The sequence below is a fragment of the Ictidomys tridecemlineatus genome, chromosome 7, assembly GCF_052094955.1.
Source record: "Ictidomys tridecemlineatus isolate mIctTri1 chromosome 7, mIctTri1.hap1, whole genome shotgun sequence".
In the NCBI taxonomy this organism is placed as follows: Eukaryota; Metazoa; Chordata; class Mammalia; order Rodentia; family Sciuridae; genus Ictidomys; species Ictidomys tridecemlineatus.
The window spans coordinates 68087437-68106193 of NC_135483.1; the positions used below are offsets into that span (position 1 = coordinate 68087437).

The 18757-nt window shown below is 34.1% G+C and overlaps 1 protein-coding gene across 6 annotated transcripts in view; it reads right to left on the reverse strand.

The window, feature by feature from the left end:
* Positions 1-18757, reverse strand: part of Arfgef1 (ARF guanine nucleotide exchange factor 1) — a 120358-nt gene that overhangs the window by 18914 nt on the left and 82687 nt on the right. For 5 of the 6 annotated variants that reach the window (XM_078017122.1, XM_040294012.2, XM_005322938.5 and 2 more), the window contains exons 24-35: positions 15302-15342; positions 15038-15207; positions 14526-14677; positions 14219-14391; positions 13051-13211; positions 12041-12171; positions 10320-10449; positions 9249-9384; positions 9027-9165; positions 6940-7012; positions 3679-3811; positions 242-381 (exon numbers count right to left, since the gene is read on the reverse strand). In XM_078017122.1, the coding sequence (XP_077873248.1) occupies positions 242-381; positions 3679-3811; positions 6940-7012; positions 9027-9165; positions 9249-9384; positions 10320-10449; positions 12041-12171; positions 13051-13211; positions 14219-14391; positions 14526-14677; positions 15038-15207; positions 15302-15342 (1579 nt within the window). The remainder of the gene's footprint in view (positions 1-241; positions 382-3678; positions 3812-6939; positions 7013-9026; positions 9166-9248; positions 9385-10319; positions 10450-12040; positions 12172-13050; positions 13212-14218; positions 14392-14525; positions 14678-15037; positions 15208-15301; positions 15343-18757) is intronic. The other variant, XM_040294013.2, reaches the window with a different exon arrangement.

An 18757-nucleotide genomic window follows, 5' to 3' on the forward strand; every position in this document is an offset into this window, starting at 1 on the left:
GTATGACACTGACAGTTAACTTTCCCCAATTCCCTGATTCTCATTCTCAGTCCCTGACCCTCCTCCCTGCTATAGCCATTCAATGCCTTGTGATATCAACCACTCTTGAGGTTTACAGTGACGTCTCTGTGACGAAGGTCCTCCAAATTAAATTCCTAGTCTAGCCTCTGCTTTGAAGCCCAGGCCAGTAACACTAACCTCCTTACTCCTACACATAAAGTGGCTCTGTTAGGGTCCTTACCTGGGCTGCAGCTAAGTTTTCCGCATCTTCCTTCTTACTTGTGGCTGGGAAGAACACAATGTTGTCGATGGTCTGGATAAGTTCCAGCTGCACAACACATTTAATCAACAGGGCAGCAAACAATTTTTGTTCTGGAAATTCTGTGAGGAAACCCCCCCCAATGCACATGCAAACAAAACATTATTTTGAATCCTTTATAATTTCTATGACATTACAATGCTAAGGAAACATTTAATATATATGCAGGTAACCTGCACATATCACACTGAAAAGGACATACTGCTTTAGTACATAGGCATTAATGTTTAATCAATATCTAGATACATCTTAGAAAAATAAAAGTTTAAATAAACAAAAATACCCTACATGATTTTAGGATAGTGAATATGGTCAAGCTGGTTCTACCACCAATTTTGAAATAACATTCAGGATAATCTTGAAATAAATGTAACAAATGGATAAAAACATAAAAATGTAAATAGCATTTACTACAAACCCAAGTCTCACCTTTGAAAATAAGTAATACACAAACTTGGACCATAAAAAAACAACAGGAACCAGATCTACATGAGATAGGAAGTAGGACATCCAAGGATTTTGATCAGACTATACGTAAGTTTAGCCATAGAATATTTCATTTGAGTTTAGATTAGGAGTTGTGGCTACACCTGTCTTATTTTCAAATGGATCCAGCAGTAAAGAAGTTATAAAAAGTTATGCCAAGTACATTACTACAAAAATAACCAAGTAAAGAAAGCTTGGGAGGCTGAGGCAGGAGGCTTGTGAATTCAAAGCCAGCTTCAGCAAAAGCAAGGCAGTAAGTAACTTGGCGAGACCCTGTCTCTAAATGACTTTTCTTTTTCCTTGGCTGTAACACAAGTTACATTCCTCTATGCTGAACAAATTTGCTCTACAGGGCAGTTCTGACAACCCCCAACCTTAAGGACAATTTCATTAGAAGAATGTTCCATTTCACTGACCATGCAGATACAGAAACATGAGGTTAGGCAAGAAAATTTGGCTACCATGCAGCTGTGAATGGCAACACCGCCTAGTGGCCCTAGAGAGGGCAGAAAGACCCAGACAACAAGACCATACCTCTATCCTAAAGTCTCAGGGCAGCTACCTAAGAGAGACAGCAGGTCAATCAGTTTCAAAGTAATGGTTCCAGCTCTGGATAACTTAAAAATCCCTCAGTTTCTTTCTACCATAAAAGGTATTACTACAAATTCTCTTTTTCTAAAAGTAATTTAAATTTATTCTTAAAATAAATTTAAATTTAGGGGCTGGGGTCGTGGCTCAGTGGTAGCGCACTTGCCTACAATGCGTGAGGCACTGGGTTCAATTCTCAGCACCACATACAAATAAATAAAACAAAGGTCCATCAATAATTAAAAGATTTTTTAAAAAAGTTAAAAGAAATAAATTTAAATTTAAAATAAATTAAATCCATTCTTATTGAGGTCATTAAAAAAAAGGTCCCTTTCCAGATATTTTTCAGGAAGAATGTTCAATTTAACAATTGATTTTTACTGCTAGATCCCAAGTAAAAAAGAAAATTATAACAAAGGAACCCACAGGTCTACAAGGTTAGCTCTTCCTAAAATATAGTCTTCATCTTCCTCTACTACAGTCACAACTGACAAGGTGCACTCCCTTTCCTTCATGTGTGTCATAAAAGCACCTCAGTCCCTGGGACAAACTCCTAGTATTACTTGACTCCAGAGAGGACTTAGCAGCAGGCAGATGTCTAAGGAGATGTGTCATCTTTAGTTCCAACGTGTGCTGCTGGTGGATGTTAAGAGGTTTCAGCAGCACCCAAGCATCTAGGTGCTCCTAGCAACTGAGAGTTTGACAGATAAGGCTGCGCTGTGACTGAACAGGGAAGCTGCCTTGCCACTCTTTGTAGCAACTTTTGAAAACTGACAGAGATCCTAACTACAGTCCACCAGCAGGGACCAGAAGCAGGTCTGCGGACAATATCTATTTGGACGAATTCTATTCATAATAAGGCTTGACAGTGCCAAGGTTATATCATATGACTATTTCACTGGGTCACTACAGGAGAAAAAACAAACCAAAGTAAATGTTAACTACATGGGACTGCAGGTACAGAATCAAGACTAGATAGAGCAATGGTGTTTTCTGAAGGTATATAGAAAAAAATGAGGCAGTTGCCTTTGAGACAGTTGAAGTACTATGCTGCCATTCTCATCAGACAGAGAAACACCTCCTGTAAAAAAGATGCCACGGGCTATAGGAAACAGTTTGATGGTTATTCATAAAGTCAAACAGAGAATGACCCAGTAATTCTACTCTTCATCTGCAGAAAAACTGAAAACAGGTACTTAAGCATTATTTGTACACGAATGTTCACAGCAGGACCATTCACAATACGAAGGTGAAACAAACTCAACTTCTATCAGTGGATGAATACACAGCCAAATATGGTACCTACATATATACACATATATAGTGGATTATTATTCAGTAATAAAAAGCAATATGTTAGTGATCCATCGTACAATAAAATGAATCTTAAAAACATAATGCTAAGTGAAAAAAGCCAGATACAAAAGGTCAAACATTGTAGAATTCCATTTATATGAAACGTACAGAATAGCCAATCCATAAATGAAAGCAGAAAGATAGTTGCCGGGGGTAGGGAAGAGGAGACTAGGGAATGGTTGCACAATGGTCACAGAGTTTCTTTTTTGAGATGAAAAAGTGTTTGAGAACTAGACAGAGGTCACTGTTGCACAACATACTAAATGTACTAAATGTCAATAAATTGTTTAAAATAGTTGCTGTTTTGTGAATTTAACCTCAATTTTAAAAAAGTACTTAAAGCTGTCCTGTTCTTTTCTAAGGAGATGGCAGTCTTCCCCAGGGGTTATTTTCCTGCAGCAAATGAAACTGAACCAATTTAGTAAAAGTGAAGGAGATTCCCCTTTTTTGGGAAAAGGTGAGAGGACTAAAGGTGGCCCTTGGCTTCCTATGTAGATCTGTGGAATGGGCAACAGTGTGGCAAGACTTTGATCCTTAGAGGTGGGTGTTCTTGCCTAGAGAGCAGGGGTCCTTTATTAAGTGCCCTGACAGATGGGTAGAAGGCGGCAATGTTGGACCCTATCTGTACAGATAGAAAATGGAGCTGACATATGGAGAGGATGCAGAAGGAAAACTCATGTTCTCAATATAAACATTAGCCAAATGCATTGCTAAAATGCAGAAAAAGCTGATATTGTAAAAGTGTTAGTCTGGTTCTTGGATAAAGAATTTATCTGTCAGTGATGTATGTCCAAGTCAGGGTAGGTACAGTAAAGAAGTGGCTACATAATCAATTATAGCATATGCTTATTAATATTAAAGTAAAATTTAAAAGTTATCCCTTAGCTACATAAAGACACAACTTATTTTTACTAAGAGAAATAACTCACTTGCTGTAGATTTAATTTTGCTGACTTCTTCATTCACAGTAGTGACAGAAACCAATGATGCTTGCTGTCTATTATCTGCAGATCTTGGCTGAATAGAATCATGTATATCTACAGATTTCTGTGATATTGTATCCTAATAAATAAAAAAAAATCAATGTTAAGCACACTGAAAGGATGAAAATATTTCTTATTACACCATTCTAAAAAATTATACTGTGTGTATGTGTGTGTGTGTATATATATATATATATATATAAAATTATTATTTTACAGTGATGGAGTATTAATTTTAAAAAGTACTCCAAAATTCATAGCAAAAAAATTCACCTAAGAATTAAAGTTAAAAAAAAAAAGTATCACTGTTTATTGGCAAAATTTTAGTAGTATAGAGAAGAATACAAGGAAGAAAGGGTAAAAGAAGAAGTGAGTATCAGAAATGGTGGTAGCAGCAGCAATTAGCAGCTCAGGAGACCAGAAGGTGAGAAAGTGCTATAGCATTTGGAGAAGTCTGTGAGCCAGATTTGGAAGCACCCTGTGTCACCATTTTGGATCCTGGACCAGGCACAGACACAGTGTGGCTTTACCCACATTACCGGATTTAATCCTCACTAGGAGCCTTACTGTGCCCAGAGGGTGAGTGACTTGCTGAAGGGCACAGAACTAGACCCATGAGGAGTCAAGATTTTGTTTGGACAGAATCAAAGCCTACACTACAAATTCTATATAGTAGCAGGAGCAAATAAAACATGAGTGCAATTTCATTTTGGGCTTGAAACAGATGTCCTAAGAAGTGGTGGGATCTGTGATGAATAAGTAGCTTCACTAGATCAGCCATGGAGCAATGTGGGCCCTGTATACTAGTTGTCATAGTTCCCAAGAAAAAATTCATCAGAATGTTATTTTTCTGTGAAATGTAAGTTTCAATTGTTGACAATTTCTTAGAAAATTTAAAAGCTGTGGGGAACAAGTCAATGGGTATTACTTTGCTATATTATGGTCTCCTGGGCTTAACATTCAAGGGCATTAGTAGAAATTTGAATAAGGCCTTTTGTTTCAGTGATTAATAATTACACTGTGGTTGTGTAAGACATCTTTTTTTCCCCCTCAAGAAAAAAAAAACTAAAATGGTTTCAGCATTTTTTAGAAGGCATCATATTTGCAAATTACTTCCAAAGAATTTAGTAAAATGGGGAATGAAAATAAAAAAGGATGAAATGATAAAAAGCAACTGAGGTAAAATGATAACATATGGAAAAACTTGGTGTAACGATTAGTTTTGTCAGCTTGGCTAGGATGTAGTACCAATGTCCTATATACTTACCTCAGCCAAATACCTAAGCCAAATAATTAAATTAACACTAATTCAAGGATTGTTCTGAAGATATTTTATAGATGTGGTTAATATTCATAGTTAATTTAAGTAAAGGAGCTTATTTCTCAATTATCTGGAAGGGCCTCATTTTAAGGTGTAAACTAAGATTTTCTTGAATAAGAAAAAATCCTGCCTGTGAACAGCAGCTTCAAATCCTGTTTAGTTTCCAACCTGCTGACCTGTCCCATAAATTCCTTCCCACTTCACATTGTTTCTCTGGTAGAATGAAAAAGATTCCGATATCATGCAGTGGGGAGCTGCTGTAACAAATATGTAATAATGGGGAAATGGCTTTGGATTGGATAATGGGGAAGGCTCAAAGAGTTCTGAGGAATTTAACAGAAAATGCAGAGACTGCCTTGAAGATACTGCTGGTAGAAATACAGACATTAAAGGCAATTCTAACAAAGACTTAGAAGGAAAAGAAATGCACAGTAGAGAAAATTTCTTCTATCTTTGAATATACATGGTCAAGAACAGGATATTTATAGAAATATATAAGTTAATAGGTGCTTCTGAAGAGTTAACAGAAGGAAATCAGGAACATGTTATTGGAAGCTGATGGAAAGGTGACCCTTGCTATAAAGTGCCAGAAAATTTGGCTGAATTGTGTTGTACTGCAGGGCTCAGAAAGCAAAATTTATAAGTGATCAGGATGACCAGATAAAGATATTTAACTGAGGAAATTTCTAAGCAGTGCTAAAGGTATGGCCTTATTTTCCCTTGCTGCTTTGAAGTAAAATGCAACAAGAAAGAGATAAGCTGAGTAAAGAACTGTTAAGCAAAAAGGTACTAGCACCTATAGTTTGGGAAGATCTCTCAGCCTATGCAGATTGTAAAGATACCATAATTAGGAAATGCAGTGTTAGGACAGCATGCTTTGAAGAGAAGGCCAACCAATGATATGGATAAACCAGTAATATGGTTGGACAACTTTCTGTTGGCAAGATCAGGTATGTGACTAACAGGTCCAAATGAACATCAGAACTGAAGCCAGAAACAAAATACATGGTTATCCAGGAAAATAAAAAAATCTCTGGATAATCTGTTTAAAAGAATGGATGCTCTTTATATACACAGGAGACCCATGAAGATTTTGAGAAAGACATACAGGTAGAAATAAAACCAGTCTAGACTGAAATAAATAGAAATGGATGAAATAAAATTGCCAGACTTCTAGGATTATATCAGGAAATGGGATGACAGAACTACTTGGCTGAAAATATGTACTAACTGAAAGAAAAAGAAGGAATGGTTCAGTAAGGAGAGCTGCAGACCCAGAGGAAAGAGCCATGAGAAATGCCAAGGAAGGATGAGCAGCCACAAGGAGTTAAAAAGAGGCAAAGAGTATTCCTTTTTAGTCTTCAGAGGGAATGTGGAAGCCCTGCTGATTCCTGATTTTGGACCTTCGGCCATTAGAACTTAAGCAACCAAGTTTGTGGTAATTTGTTACAGCAGCCCTAGAAAGCCAATACACTGGATAAAGGGTATACTGAAAATTCTTGTACTGTTGTATCTGCAACTTTTCTGTAAGGTAAAATTTTATCCAAATACAAATGTTATATAAAATAAGACCGAATAATATCTTCTAATTGGCATGAAAATCCCTATGGAATCTGGTACCTGCCATTCATAATCCTTGAAATCATTTTACCCTATGTCCTATATTAAAAAATAATTTTAAATGCCCTCTGCTTGGCACGTAGGAGTTAAACTGTAAATTTACCAACAGGAAATTTAACCTAATAGCAAATTCATCTCTCTTTCCAGAAATGAGAGAAAATAATTTCTTTTATAAATTACCCAGGTTCAGGTGTGTTGTCACAGTGGTAGGAACATGACTAGCACACTTACATGTAGAATTTTACCCCTGATAAATAACTACTTACCAACTGCTTGTCACTCACGGGTGATGGAGGTGGGGGAGCAGTTTCTCCAGAAGTAGGACGCCAGGTCAGAAGCCTTTGAAAAAACAAAGTCACAACAATCACTGGGAGGGTATGCCACATTACATGTCCAATGTATTTTGAAAAAAACATGAATGTGTCACAAGACTACGCTGAAAAGCATCTAGTAAAAAGTTTACAGTATGTATTTCTAAAAGTAGTTAAGTAGTATCTAATTAGTAGCATCTAATATATTAGAAGGATAATCTGGTTATCAGTTTTACTATAAAATACACTTTGTGAAAAGTTTCAAGAACTATTCTGAGTATTACTTTCTTTAAATATTTTCCAAGGCAAGATTTAAAGCCTTTAAGACTTTTCAAAAAACTTTACAGAATTAAAAAAATCACAGAACTTTTCAGAGTCTATTAAAAAGTGTAAAAATACATAAATTAACATTTGGCCCAAATGAGAAACTAAGTTGCCAATCTCATATTAGGTGTATAAAATGGAAACATGATTAAGGGTCAATTTCTTGTTTCTGAGGAGGAGCCTGTGAGGAATGGAGTAGAAAAGTCAGCCAACAGATCACTGCAATTCAATATAAAATGCAGTACAGATATTTTTCTATTAAGATGTTTATTAGGTGATACTTAATGTCATACACACACACACACACACACACACACACACACACACACACACAGAGATATATGTGTATATGTAGTCCTGAAAATGTAACTTATTACAATAGATCTAATTCTTACACAAAATAATGTAGGGGCTGGAGATAAAGTGATAAAGCTCTTGCCTCACATGCACAGGCCCTATTTCAAATATATAAAAGTAAAATTGCAAATAAAAAAGAATATACAGCCCAGTTAGTTTTTGTAAAGATGTCATAGTGACAACTGCAAAGCAAGAATTCATATTACCTTTGACACAGGGTCACAGGTCATAAACTCTGACAGACATGCATTATTTGTCAGTTATTCACATTGTTCTAACAAAAAAAGTGTACCAAAAAAATAAGAAAAATTACCCAAAATCTAGAAATAGGTGAAAAAAAAATCACTGTGTGCCCTTTCAGAGTCACCCTACCTAGAGACTGCTTTTTTAGGAGTATATTTCTTCTGTTTGAAGTACTACTGATTATGATATTTACAAGGAAATTATAACACTGCCAACATATAGAATGCATTTCAAGAAGCTTAAAAATCTGAACTAATTACTAATTCTCATATATGGTTTTAAATCAGTAAATATCTGTGTGTTTACTAAATAAGATGTTTTAAGAAAAATCTATCTGTAGATTTAAAAATGATAAATATAAGGTAAAACTACATACAGACAAGACATCTCCAAGATTGAGCTGGCCAGTAAGTTCTAATCATCAGTCCTACAAATAATCCAGGTGTTAAATAGCCAAACTCTGTCTGAATTTCCCCCTCCCCCACCAATAACAACTATCTCATTATAATTCAATTCCAAACATATCCCTTAAAAAATGGTAACTTATTGTAAAACAACACAATACTCGGAAAGATTTTCTTTAGAGATTAAATCTACAGTAACTGAAACATATGTTGAGGAGGGAAGCTTTCTCCCCTTGAATTAAAAATTACCACTTGGTGTGATATGTACAAATAAAATCTTTTAAAGTCAGTGGCGTCATTCCATTATGACCCAAGATTTTGGTTCATAAAAAATTCAATTCAGCTGGGTGTGGTGACACACGCCTATAATTCCAGTAACTCTAGCAACTCAGGAGGGAGAATGGGGGTTCAAAGCCAGCCTCAGAAAATTAGCAAGACCCTGTCTCAAAACAAAAAGTAAAAAGGGCTAGGGATGTGGCTCAGTAGTTAAACGCCTCTGGATATTTTATCCCTGGTAATCCCTCTCTTAAAAAAAAAAATTCTTATATTTGTATGGTTATACAGGAATGCGATTTATTAATAAAACTGAATTCATGTAACACTGAGCATGATTACAAGGATTTTCATTATATAAATCACTAGTTACTATCATACTTAAAACACTGTTATAAGCTCATTCAATACACAAACATAAAGTTGCAATAGTTTTCTTACGCATGTGGGATTGTGGTTTTGAAGATATCCAGTGTGCAGTTACAAGTTTTATCCCAGATTTCTAGTGTAAATTTTTCACCATTCAGAATAACCACATTCTCTAAGCAGTTTGTACCAGATCGAGCTAACTGTTCATTGTCTAGAAAAGAAAAGTGAACAATTTATGTATATGTTACCAAGTTCACATGTAAACACTGTGTCACACAGATGTTATAGACCTACCTTGCTGCACACACCAGTATAGCTGGGCAAAAATATCATCCAAAAGTACATCACTGAGCACTTCCAAATACTGGGTAAACACATCACAGATTGCGTAAAGTGCATGATTGCAAGTTGTTGTCATCCACTCAGCTTTCTGGGGGAGGGGGGGAAGTCATTACATTAAGGTCATACCATTCATCAACTACGAGAATTAAGAGAAATGTGTTTGCATATTTAAAACATGATACTGTCAGCACTCCTTTCAGGTCACTTAAATTCCTTTACAACACTGTAGGCATTTCAAGATCTGATATCTATCTATCTATCTATCTATCTATCTATCTATCTATCTATCTATCTATATCTAATCTATGTATCTATGAAATAACTCTGCTAATTTCTGCACTGTTTAGATTGTTAGAAAACTATCACTGACAGTGTCCTGACATTAACATTATGATTTCTCAAACAGTTCTATAGCTGGCCTTACTCTAGAGTATATCAGAACAAGGAAATAAAGAAGAAAAAGAATTTATGTTAGTGGCATTAGCACAGATTTAAAAACTGATTGTCCTGAAGTACTTCAAAACACCATAAAAGTTAAGAAGGTTTATACAAAATAAGTAATTTCTTCTTTCCAAACATAAAGGGTAAATGCAAGTCTGTACTTAATAATGCTATATTAGAAAAATAGAAAAATTTAAGCTATCTTTCTATACTGCCTTAAATGCATACTATAACTGGTTTATAATAAAATACATTGAAATGAATATAATAAATTTTATTCAATACAGAATAGAAAGTCACAATGTAATACTAAAGAAAGTTATTGGTGTTTTATAGCTGTAACATCAAAATGTGGAAAAGAAACAAAGTTTAAAAGAAAGAATGAAAACAAACAAAAAACGCTAACTCACATTCCCAAGTAGTGTTCTTATTTATATAGACATACTAATTATTTCTCATGAATTAAAAATTTCCTAGAAATTCTTCTCTGTTCAATGTGTTTAATTTGAAACTCTAAATGTACTGAGTGAAAGTATTAAGAACTTTTAACTTGATTAAAATGAAGATTTTGTGTTCTCTTACCTCTGTCTGCTGTTCTGGCAATTTCATATTGTCAAATATTCTGAAAACAATTCTAAATAAATCTTGCCACCAGTGTTTTTCATAAGTGTGGCCATATGTTTTCATTATTTCAAACATTACTGTTAAACCCCTAAAATGACAAAACATGATTAGGAAACCTATAATACAAAAAAACCCACCCTCTTCCTAAGATAGTTTTCTCTAACACAAAACTATTAAAATCAGAAAGTTTAAAACTGGTCTTTAACACATGATATGGATTTTATGAAATTTAAGTTGTAAAACAATAGGATTCCTTAGGATACATCATGCAGGGAAAAAACCTGAAAGGCCCTGGCTGTACATTTCTTTTTTATATTACTTCCACCCCTCCCCATTCCACAGTGCTTGAAACTTATCTTTCCTAAAATAAAACATTAAATTGTTTGATTTTTTTTTTCCATGTTACTCTTTGCTGGTAAAATTTAAGTATTCTTTCAGTTTAGAAATGGTTTTTTTTTCCAAAAATCTGATGGTCAGCCACAACAAAAATTTCTTTGAAATTTTTGTTCCATAAGAAGGACTGTACAGTCTAGCTTACTTGCTGCTATGCTTACTCTCCATAGAACACATCTGGTACCTAGTAGGTTCTCAATAAATATCTGTGATACGAATGTTGTAAAATGACATGTATGTTCAGTCCTACAGCAAATTCACAACATTCATATCTGATCCCTAAGACATCTACTGTGTTACACATGTAGTGGTACACACTGTATTAAGAAACTTTGGGAAAGATACAATCTTCCACAGGAAAACAGACCTCTGTGATGCTAGACTTATAGTTCCCTCCTTACACTCTAACAAGACTCCCTCTGTCTCCATCTGCTGAGACTGAAGTCCATTTCCTTCCCTTCAAGGTTACCACCTCCCATGACTAAGGTGGGTAAGAAGATGTGGGCCATCCTGATTTTCTTCCCCCAGGCTCCAAAGTAAACACAGAAATCAATAGCATCCAAGAACTTTTACTGCTTATGTTTTTAGAAACTTATATTTAAAAAAATAATATTTTATAGTAGCTGGTGTAGGAAGAAAGAATATCTAGGATTCTAGGTTAATTACTTTATCCTAAATCTACAGAACTATGAGAGAATCAAATGAGAATGCATATAAAAGTTCTTTATAATTACAGACTTTGGATTATTTATTTCCTAAGAATTTGTTATAAATAAAGCTATAAAAATAAAAAGTTTCTTAGGCCATAACTCAAATTTAACACCTTGGTGAGTGTGGCTCTGATGTAAGGGGAAGGAGAGATACATTCTTTTATTGAATTTCTATAATTTGGTACAATTTTGAACAATATTGAACTATCTTTATAATTTCTTTAAAAATCTGATAAAGATACATGTACAATAATTAATAATTCTTCCTAAAAAGGTGAGATATCTAAAAGGGATTTTGTTTAATAGAAAGTTGTACTCATGATGGGCTTAAAGATTTGTTGAGATATTAAGACATAAAAGTTGGCCATTTCAATTTAGGAAAAACTGTACTCATATAACACATTTTAAAATCATGTTACTACATTATGCTAATATACCTTTAAAATCTGTCTAATAATTACTATATTTGATAAAACAATTTATATATAGTCTTTAACTGTGAACTTGTGTTCACATAAGAAAGGTTAAAATCAAAATAAATCCTTCAAAACTCAAATTTCAAATACTGATTGTTACCTGGTTCTTACATCTAATTTGCATCTATTGATGATACAGGATAACTCAAAGAGAATTGGGAACCATCCTCTCACCCACACCCTGTCTTCAGGCGCCACATTCATATCATCACTTGTGTATTCCTTGAAAGCCTTCAGTAAGAAAGGTAGGATTATTAAAGGCAAAACAAAATACCTTCATATCCAGCACATTATTTCGCAAGAAAAAAAATTAAGTGCTCTACCAATCAAAAGTGAGCAATTTAATAAATAATAATTTATAAAAAGATGAAGACTATAGTTGTCTATAAAGAACACTGTGCTAAAATCCAAAAATTGGCTTTACCTTCAGCTGTCAGTAGTTCTCTACATTATTAGCCTGGCTTATTCAGGTCCCATTTTTATTATTTAAATAATGATAATAACACACAGCTATATTAACTACCTTGGGAAGGTATGAAGGTCAAATGTGTTGATGTATGTGCATAGTACTAAGCAATCCAAAGGTGCATGTTTTGTACACCGTAAAATCATATTGCCAAGTCTATGAAGTATCATTTCCTTTATGCTTATAAAGATCGATTCAGATATGCAAGTTAACACTGGCAGCCAGATTATCAATTCAACCTTTAATTAAGAGATTAAGTCTATACTTCTTCAGTTAACCTAATAGTTAACTTCAACTTGAGGTTGTTAACTTCAGTGCTGCTGAACACAGGCAGATAACTAGCACTACAGGAAATAGCACTTTTTAAAAGTCCTCTGGGCCTAAGTTTCCTTATCTACATAGGGTATAACTCAACCTGTGCCACATAAAGTTTTTATAACAAGTGAATACATATGAAAGAAAAATACTAACATCTTCTATAATGGTAAACAACCATTAATCTTCATAGTTCAGAATTACGCTCAAACTGTTTTGAGGTTCACTGAAAAATAAATGCTTCATATACTCTCAATTCCCAAGCAAATTAAGATTTTTAATTGGAAATAAGTACTCAGGAAAATTCTGTTTACTAAATGATGCTATACCTGAGGTCTATCAGACACATATTTTGCACAATGGCGAATAAGTCGAATTGCTTCCATACTTGTGTCTGGGAAAGCTGCATTGCACGCAAATTCAGATAAACACTTTACTGCGTCTTGGAAAGAATCAATGGTGGCTGGAAAGTGTTTTTCAAATACAAGTGCTAAAACAGGAAAAAAAATACCAAAATGACTATAAATTTTCAATAATTTCTAATTATCCCCAATATACATCAACCTCTAAATGCACTACAAACTTCTTATGTTGGCTTTGATGTCCAAATACAGAATTCAAATCTGTCTACCACTTGTCTGTCCTCAGTAGGGAGGTAAGTGAAACATAACATTTTGTTTACACTATTAGCATGGCACCTAATTAAGTGACTGAAACAGAGTAGTACTGAATCAATTTTGTTAAATATACCAAATTACTCAGCTGATCTCTGCTTCTTGACCTATAAAATAGAGATAATGCCTACAAAGATAGCACTACATAAAATATTGTAAGTGCTTTAGAATAATATTTAATTCAAGCCAACATTAAAATGATAGTTAACAATGATGTCGTAATTCTGGAGTTGACAATGGTCATCATTATTACTTTCTATACAGGGTTAACTTATATTCTTAAGTATTTCAGTACCCCTGAAAGTCAAAGGAGGTTGTACAATGTAGTAGTCAAAAACAAGTTTCCATCACTTACTAGTTCTATGACCTTAGACAAATTATAACTCCTTTGGGCCTGAGTTTCCAAATCTATTTTAAAAAGTGAGGAGGGGGCTAAATATACTTAAAGAGCTTTGAAGATTAAAGAAAATACATGGAAAAGTGCTTACAGTTCATGCCATGCAGCAAATCCTTAATGAAAGCTCACTATAAAAATGAACTATTAAGGCTGGGGTTGTGGCTCAGTGGTACAGTGCTTGTGAGGCACTGGGTTCAATCCTCAGTACCACATTAAATAAATAAATAACATGCACTAATAGAGATATTTTTGAAAAAGTGAACTATTTGTTTATTCTGGTTCTGTAGGCAAGATTTGCTTTATTCTGGTTCTGTAGGCAAGATTTGCTAAACATTAATCTTAACTGTACTGGAATTAGGTTTTTCTTTCTTTCTGAATACATTAGGCTTTTCTTTCTTTCTTGAGCACAGTTTAAAGAATACTCACTGACAATATGCCCTGTTGTTTGAAATGCAAGTTCCACTATGCTTTCATCTTGATCAGACGCAGCTAGATGAAATACAGAGAATATGTTCTTCCACCCAGACCGAATATTAGCAGCTTGAGAATTAACCATCTGTGCTATACACCGTACAACCATATCTCGAATTGTTGGAGACCTAAAATATTAATGTAATTGCTTGGATATGCATACAAACAAAACTCACACGAGTCCCTCCCCCCTTCTGTTTTCCCCCTACTATAGGAAATAGAAAGGTTTTTCTGGTATGGAGCAATTCCACAAACATAATACCTGTTCCGTTTCATTATATGTTCAAAAGGTCTTAAGAAATCCTTCTGAAATCTGAAATTTGCAAGCTCCCCTTTCTCTAAAAACTTCATTGACAATTGCCTCAAAGAGTCCACTGCAAAAATAGCTACATCTTCATTAGGATTGCAGCCAACCTGTATTGGCAATAAAAAAGCAAGATGCTAATGTCAGTGGTGAAAATCTATAAATCTTTTTCCTTTATTTGCCTTAGAAAAATTACAAAGTTAGCAGCATAAGTAGATAAATCCTAAGTCTCCATAAAGGCACTAGGTATAGTAAAAATTATTTCTCAACAAGAAAATAGATATTTTAAATAAATCCTTAAAACCTTGAACAATCATTTCTTAAAAAAAACAAAAAAGAATAGGACTCAAACGGTTTTCTGAGCTTAATTATGAAAAAGTAATAGGCAACTGTGGGAAAAGAAAAAAGTCTCAATTTTAAACAAAGAAAAATATTACAAATATAAACAAATGCTATAATTATTCAAATACCTTATTAAAATGATCTCCAATAACTTCCCAAATCCGAGACCACTGCAATCTTATTCTTCCCATATTGTAGTATGATATTTCTACTATTTTTTGTAGACTAAACATTCTCGGGTGTGTAGTAGAAAGTAATTCATCCATAGACACAGCACAGAGCCAACGGACAAAATCCACTATAACATAAATGCATATACATTTTTTTAATTCAACTTAAAAACTTTTTTTTTAGGCAAAGGGCTTGTTTGTAAATAGAATACACATACTTACCAATAGCATTTCCATCTAGCCTTGTAGACCCTGTGAATATTCTGGGGAAAATAAAATAAGTTTTAAAAATTAATAAAGTTTTACTCCTGTTATGTCAATTCAAAAGTTAAGTGGCCTGGGTATTAGCCATTTTTATTTGTTTTAGAGAAAAAAAAATCAGGTAGTCATATGAACATTTCTCATCAGTTAAATAACAATAGCAGTTTAAATGTTTTTCCCTCCCATGTCCAAATGTGTCATTTTGCCAATGTTACTAGAGTACATACATATAGTTGTAATTTTATTAGATTTACAAATATCATATAGGTATGTGATAAGATTCTAAGAAAAAGAAAAATATTCATTTGTGAAACAAATGAACTAGTACACTATGAAATGAAGAATTTTTCATTTTACCTGATTTATCTACTAGCATTAATAAAGTTCTTAAAAAAAATGCTGGGTATATGGTGATGCACACCAATTATCCCAACTACTTAAGAGGCTGAGACAGGAGGTTCCCAAATTTGAAGCCAGCCTCAGCAACTTAGCGAGACTATCTTAAAATAAAAAGGTCTGCGTATGTAGCTCAGCAGTCAAGTGCCCCTGGTTTCAATCCCCAATACTGGGGGAAAGGGGGAAAAAGTGTGTGTGTGCACGTGCACACGCTTTCGCACGCACATATACACATGTATATGCATACATTTATAAATACATATACTTTACTGTTATAATATACATTTGATTAAAATGTTATAATATACATGTTAATATACATAAAATCTATTTATGGTTAGAAGTGGTTTGAGATAAACCTGCAAATAGTCTTATTTTAAACAAGGGGCTTGGTCACTTTCCTTAGAACATTGATATGCTTAAACTATGCTATCCAGCTTTGCCCAGTTTTCTTTGCTGACTTCTTTTTTTTGTGTTTCAATTTCATAAAAAATTTCAGCATTAACATATTAGTCCTTTTTCCTTCTAAAATCTGTATTCTTTCCCATATTCTGAGTTTATAAGCAAGGGTTTAATGTGACTAAACCTTCTCAGGTTGGATAATATTCCTCAATTTAAAATGTACACAATATAATTTGCATGACATAAAGGAAACCTTAAAGGCAGAAGCAGGTCAAATATTAAGCTTAAAAATAACAGTAATAATAATAATAGCTACCAATAATAAAGTGGGTACTATTCTAGTGCTAATACACACACACATTTATTTAATTAATAAAAATAACTCTGTGAAGTATTATTGTATTTTATAAACACAGAAACTGAGACAAAAAGATATTTAATAATTTCCCCCAAAGTCACAGAACTAGTTAAAAGCTAGAGTCAACATTCAAACCAAGATAGGCTTAACTCCAGAGTCTACCCTCTTAATCACTTCTCTACACTGCCTCATACTTACCTGAACAAAACATGAGTTAAGTGTTTTTTTTTTTAACTTCAATGTCCCTGAATGTTTGTCTATATATCCAGACAATAATTAACAAAAACAAGGCAGGAAACTCAAAAGCTGAGCTCTTTTGAAAGGAATGTCTTAGATATTCTATATTCTTCCGTAGAATGAATCAATAATACAAAAATCTGGCAGAAAAAACAACATGGGGGAAAATCAAGAGTAAACAGGTCCCACTTCATCTAGTGGTTGGAATAAACCCAGAAATTAAAAATACATAAAGCCTACAAAGCTCCCACATGAGCAAAAATGAAAACCGCTAGACTGAACTATACAGCTGTGATCAGCTGATTTCTTTCCAACTATAGGTATTCCCATGGAAGGCAAAGGCTATAAACAAACCACACACCAGAGTCAAAATTAAATAGTAAAGAAGAAATGACAGGAAAAGACACAAAAGAAACAAGAAAGGATTTACTTTTAACTGTGAAGAAAGCAATGGCAAAGTGTAGAAGGAAAAGAACAGAAGCAGAGATGGAGATTATATGCAACCACAGGGAAAGGAAGCAACAAACTCCGAAGGTGGTGAAATGGTGGAGAACAGGTCAAGGACAGAGAACTACCATCAGCAGACATGTTCTGGAGACTTGGGGTAATGGTGGAAGGCAGGGGAGCATGCATCCTGGGTAGGGGCATTCAAATTCCTACTCACTTTGGTAGCATCTGAGGGGTCACTCTATTTCTAGCAATGCTCCACTAAAGTTAAGCCATATGGGAGGGCACAGCAGTCTGTGGAGGCATTTAAAGTTAAGCCTTAATATACTAAGGCAGGAAAACAGAGCTAGGTTTCACAAAGTCAGTCTATGAAATGGATACTCAAAAGGACAAAGTATAAAAGTCTTGCTTGCTAATATTAAAAGACATGCCCTAAAAAGCATGAGGAGGGGGAAAAGACTGGTAACCTCACTGCTTTATCCATATCATAATACCAATTGTCCCCCAACCCCTGCCAAAAAAATGGTTGGCAAAATTTCTGCAAAAAATAAATTTTAAAACTGTATGCAACACACAAGCAGCTTGAATTACCATACTTGTAAAAGGTTTTTTACAGTGAAATATCAGAGATAACATTTACTTTTTATATTTAACTGAAAGATATGTATGAGCTATCTCAGGTGCAATGTACTGCACATATTTTCTAATAGATGAGACAATGTTCCAAAGTATGAGGTGTGCCAGTGTAAGGCTAGATCTGGTATGTTTAAAAAAACAATATTAAAACAAAAACCCTGGTGCTAAGTAACACCTTTAGCTCTTTAGAAGTAAATCATTTTTGCACAAAATCTATCCCTTACACAATTTAGTAATACTTATCAAAGAATTCCAGTCTAACAATACTTAGAAAATTATACCCTATCAAATGCCACAGGGTCAGGTACTAGATGAAAGTGTCTAATGGGGTCCTAAAGTTTTATTTTTTTTCAATGATGGGGATTGAACTTGAGCATCCTAGCAAGTGCTCTACCACTGAGTTACATCCCAAACCCCTAATCTCCTAAATTCTTAATGGTAAAAGATTTCTAATACAAAAATAGAGAGTTGGAAAATTTTATCATCTTAAAAGTTTTCATGGAATCGCATTTTTTTTCAGTTGGTTAAGAAACAAGCCATGAAGAATTAAACATAGAAGAATTTTTATTTTTTTCTTGTTTACTTTCTATATTTGTGATAACAGATTACAGTACTCAGAACGACAAGCCTAAGAGGACACACACAAAAAAAGACTTTGTTTGCTGGCCAAAACCAGAACTCTCCTGGAGGATGTCTGTCTACTGTCTTAACTATAGTGTTATTTCAATGAGTTAGGTTATGGGCTAGAGTTGGAATACAGCATGAAAATACAACATATTAAGAAAGAAAATCAGAAGAAATTTAATAAGAAAGTGAAATACATCACACAAGATTACAATCTTACACTAAATTAGAGTTAGTAACTTCTAATTTTTCATTGTAAGCTAAATTTTAAATATTAAGGTTTTGTATAAAATAGGACATTAGATTTATATTTGCGG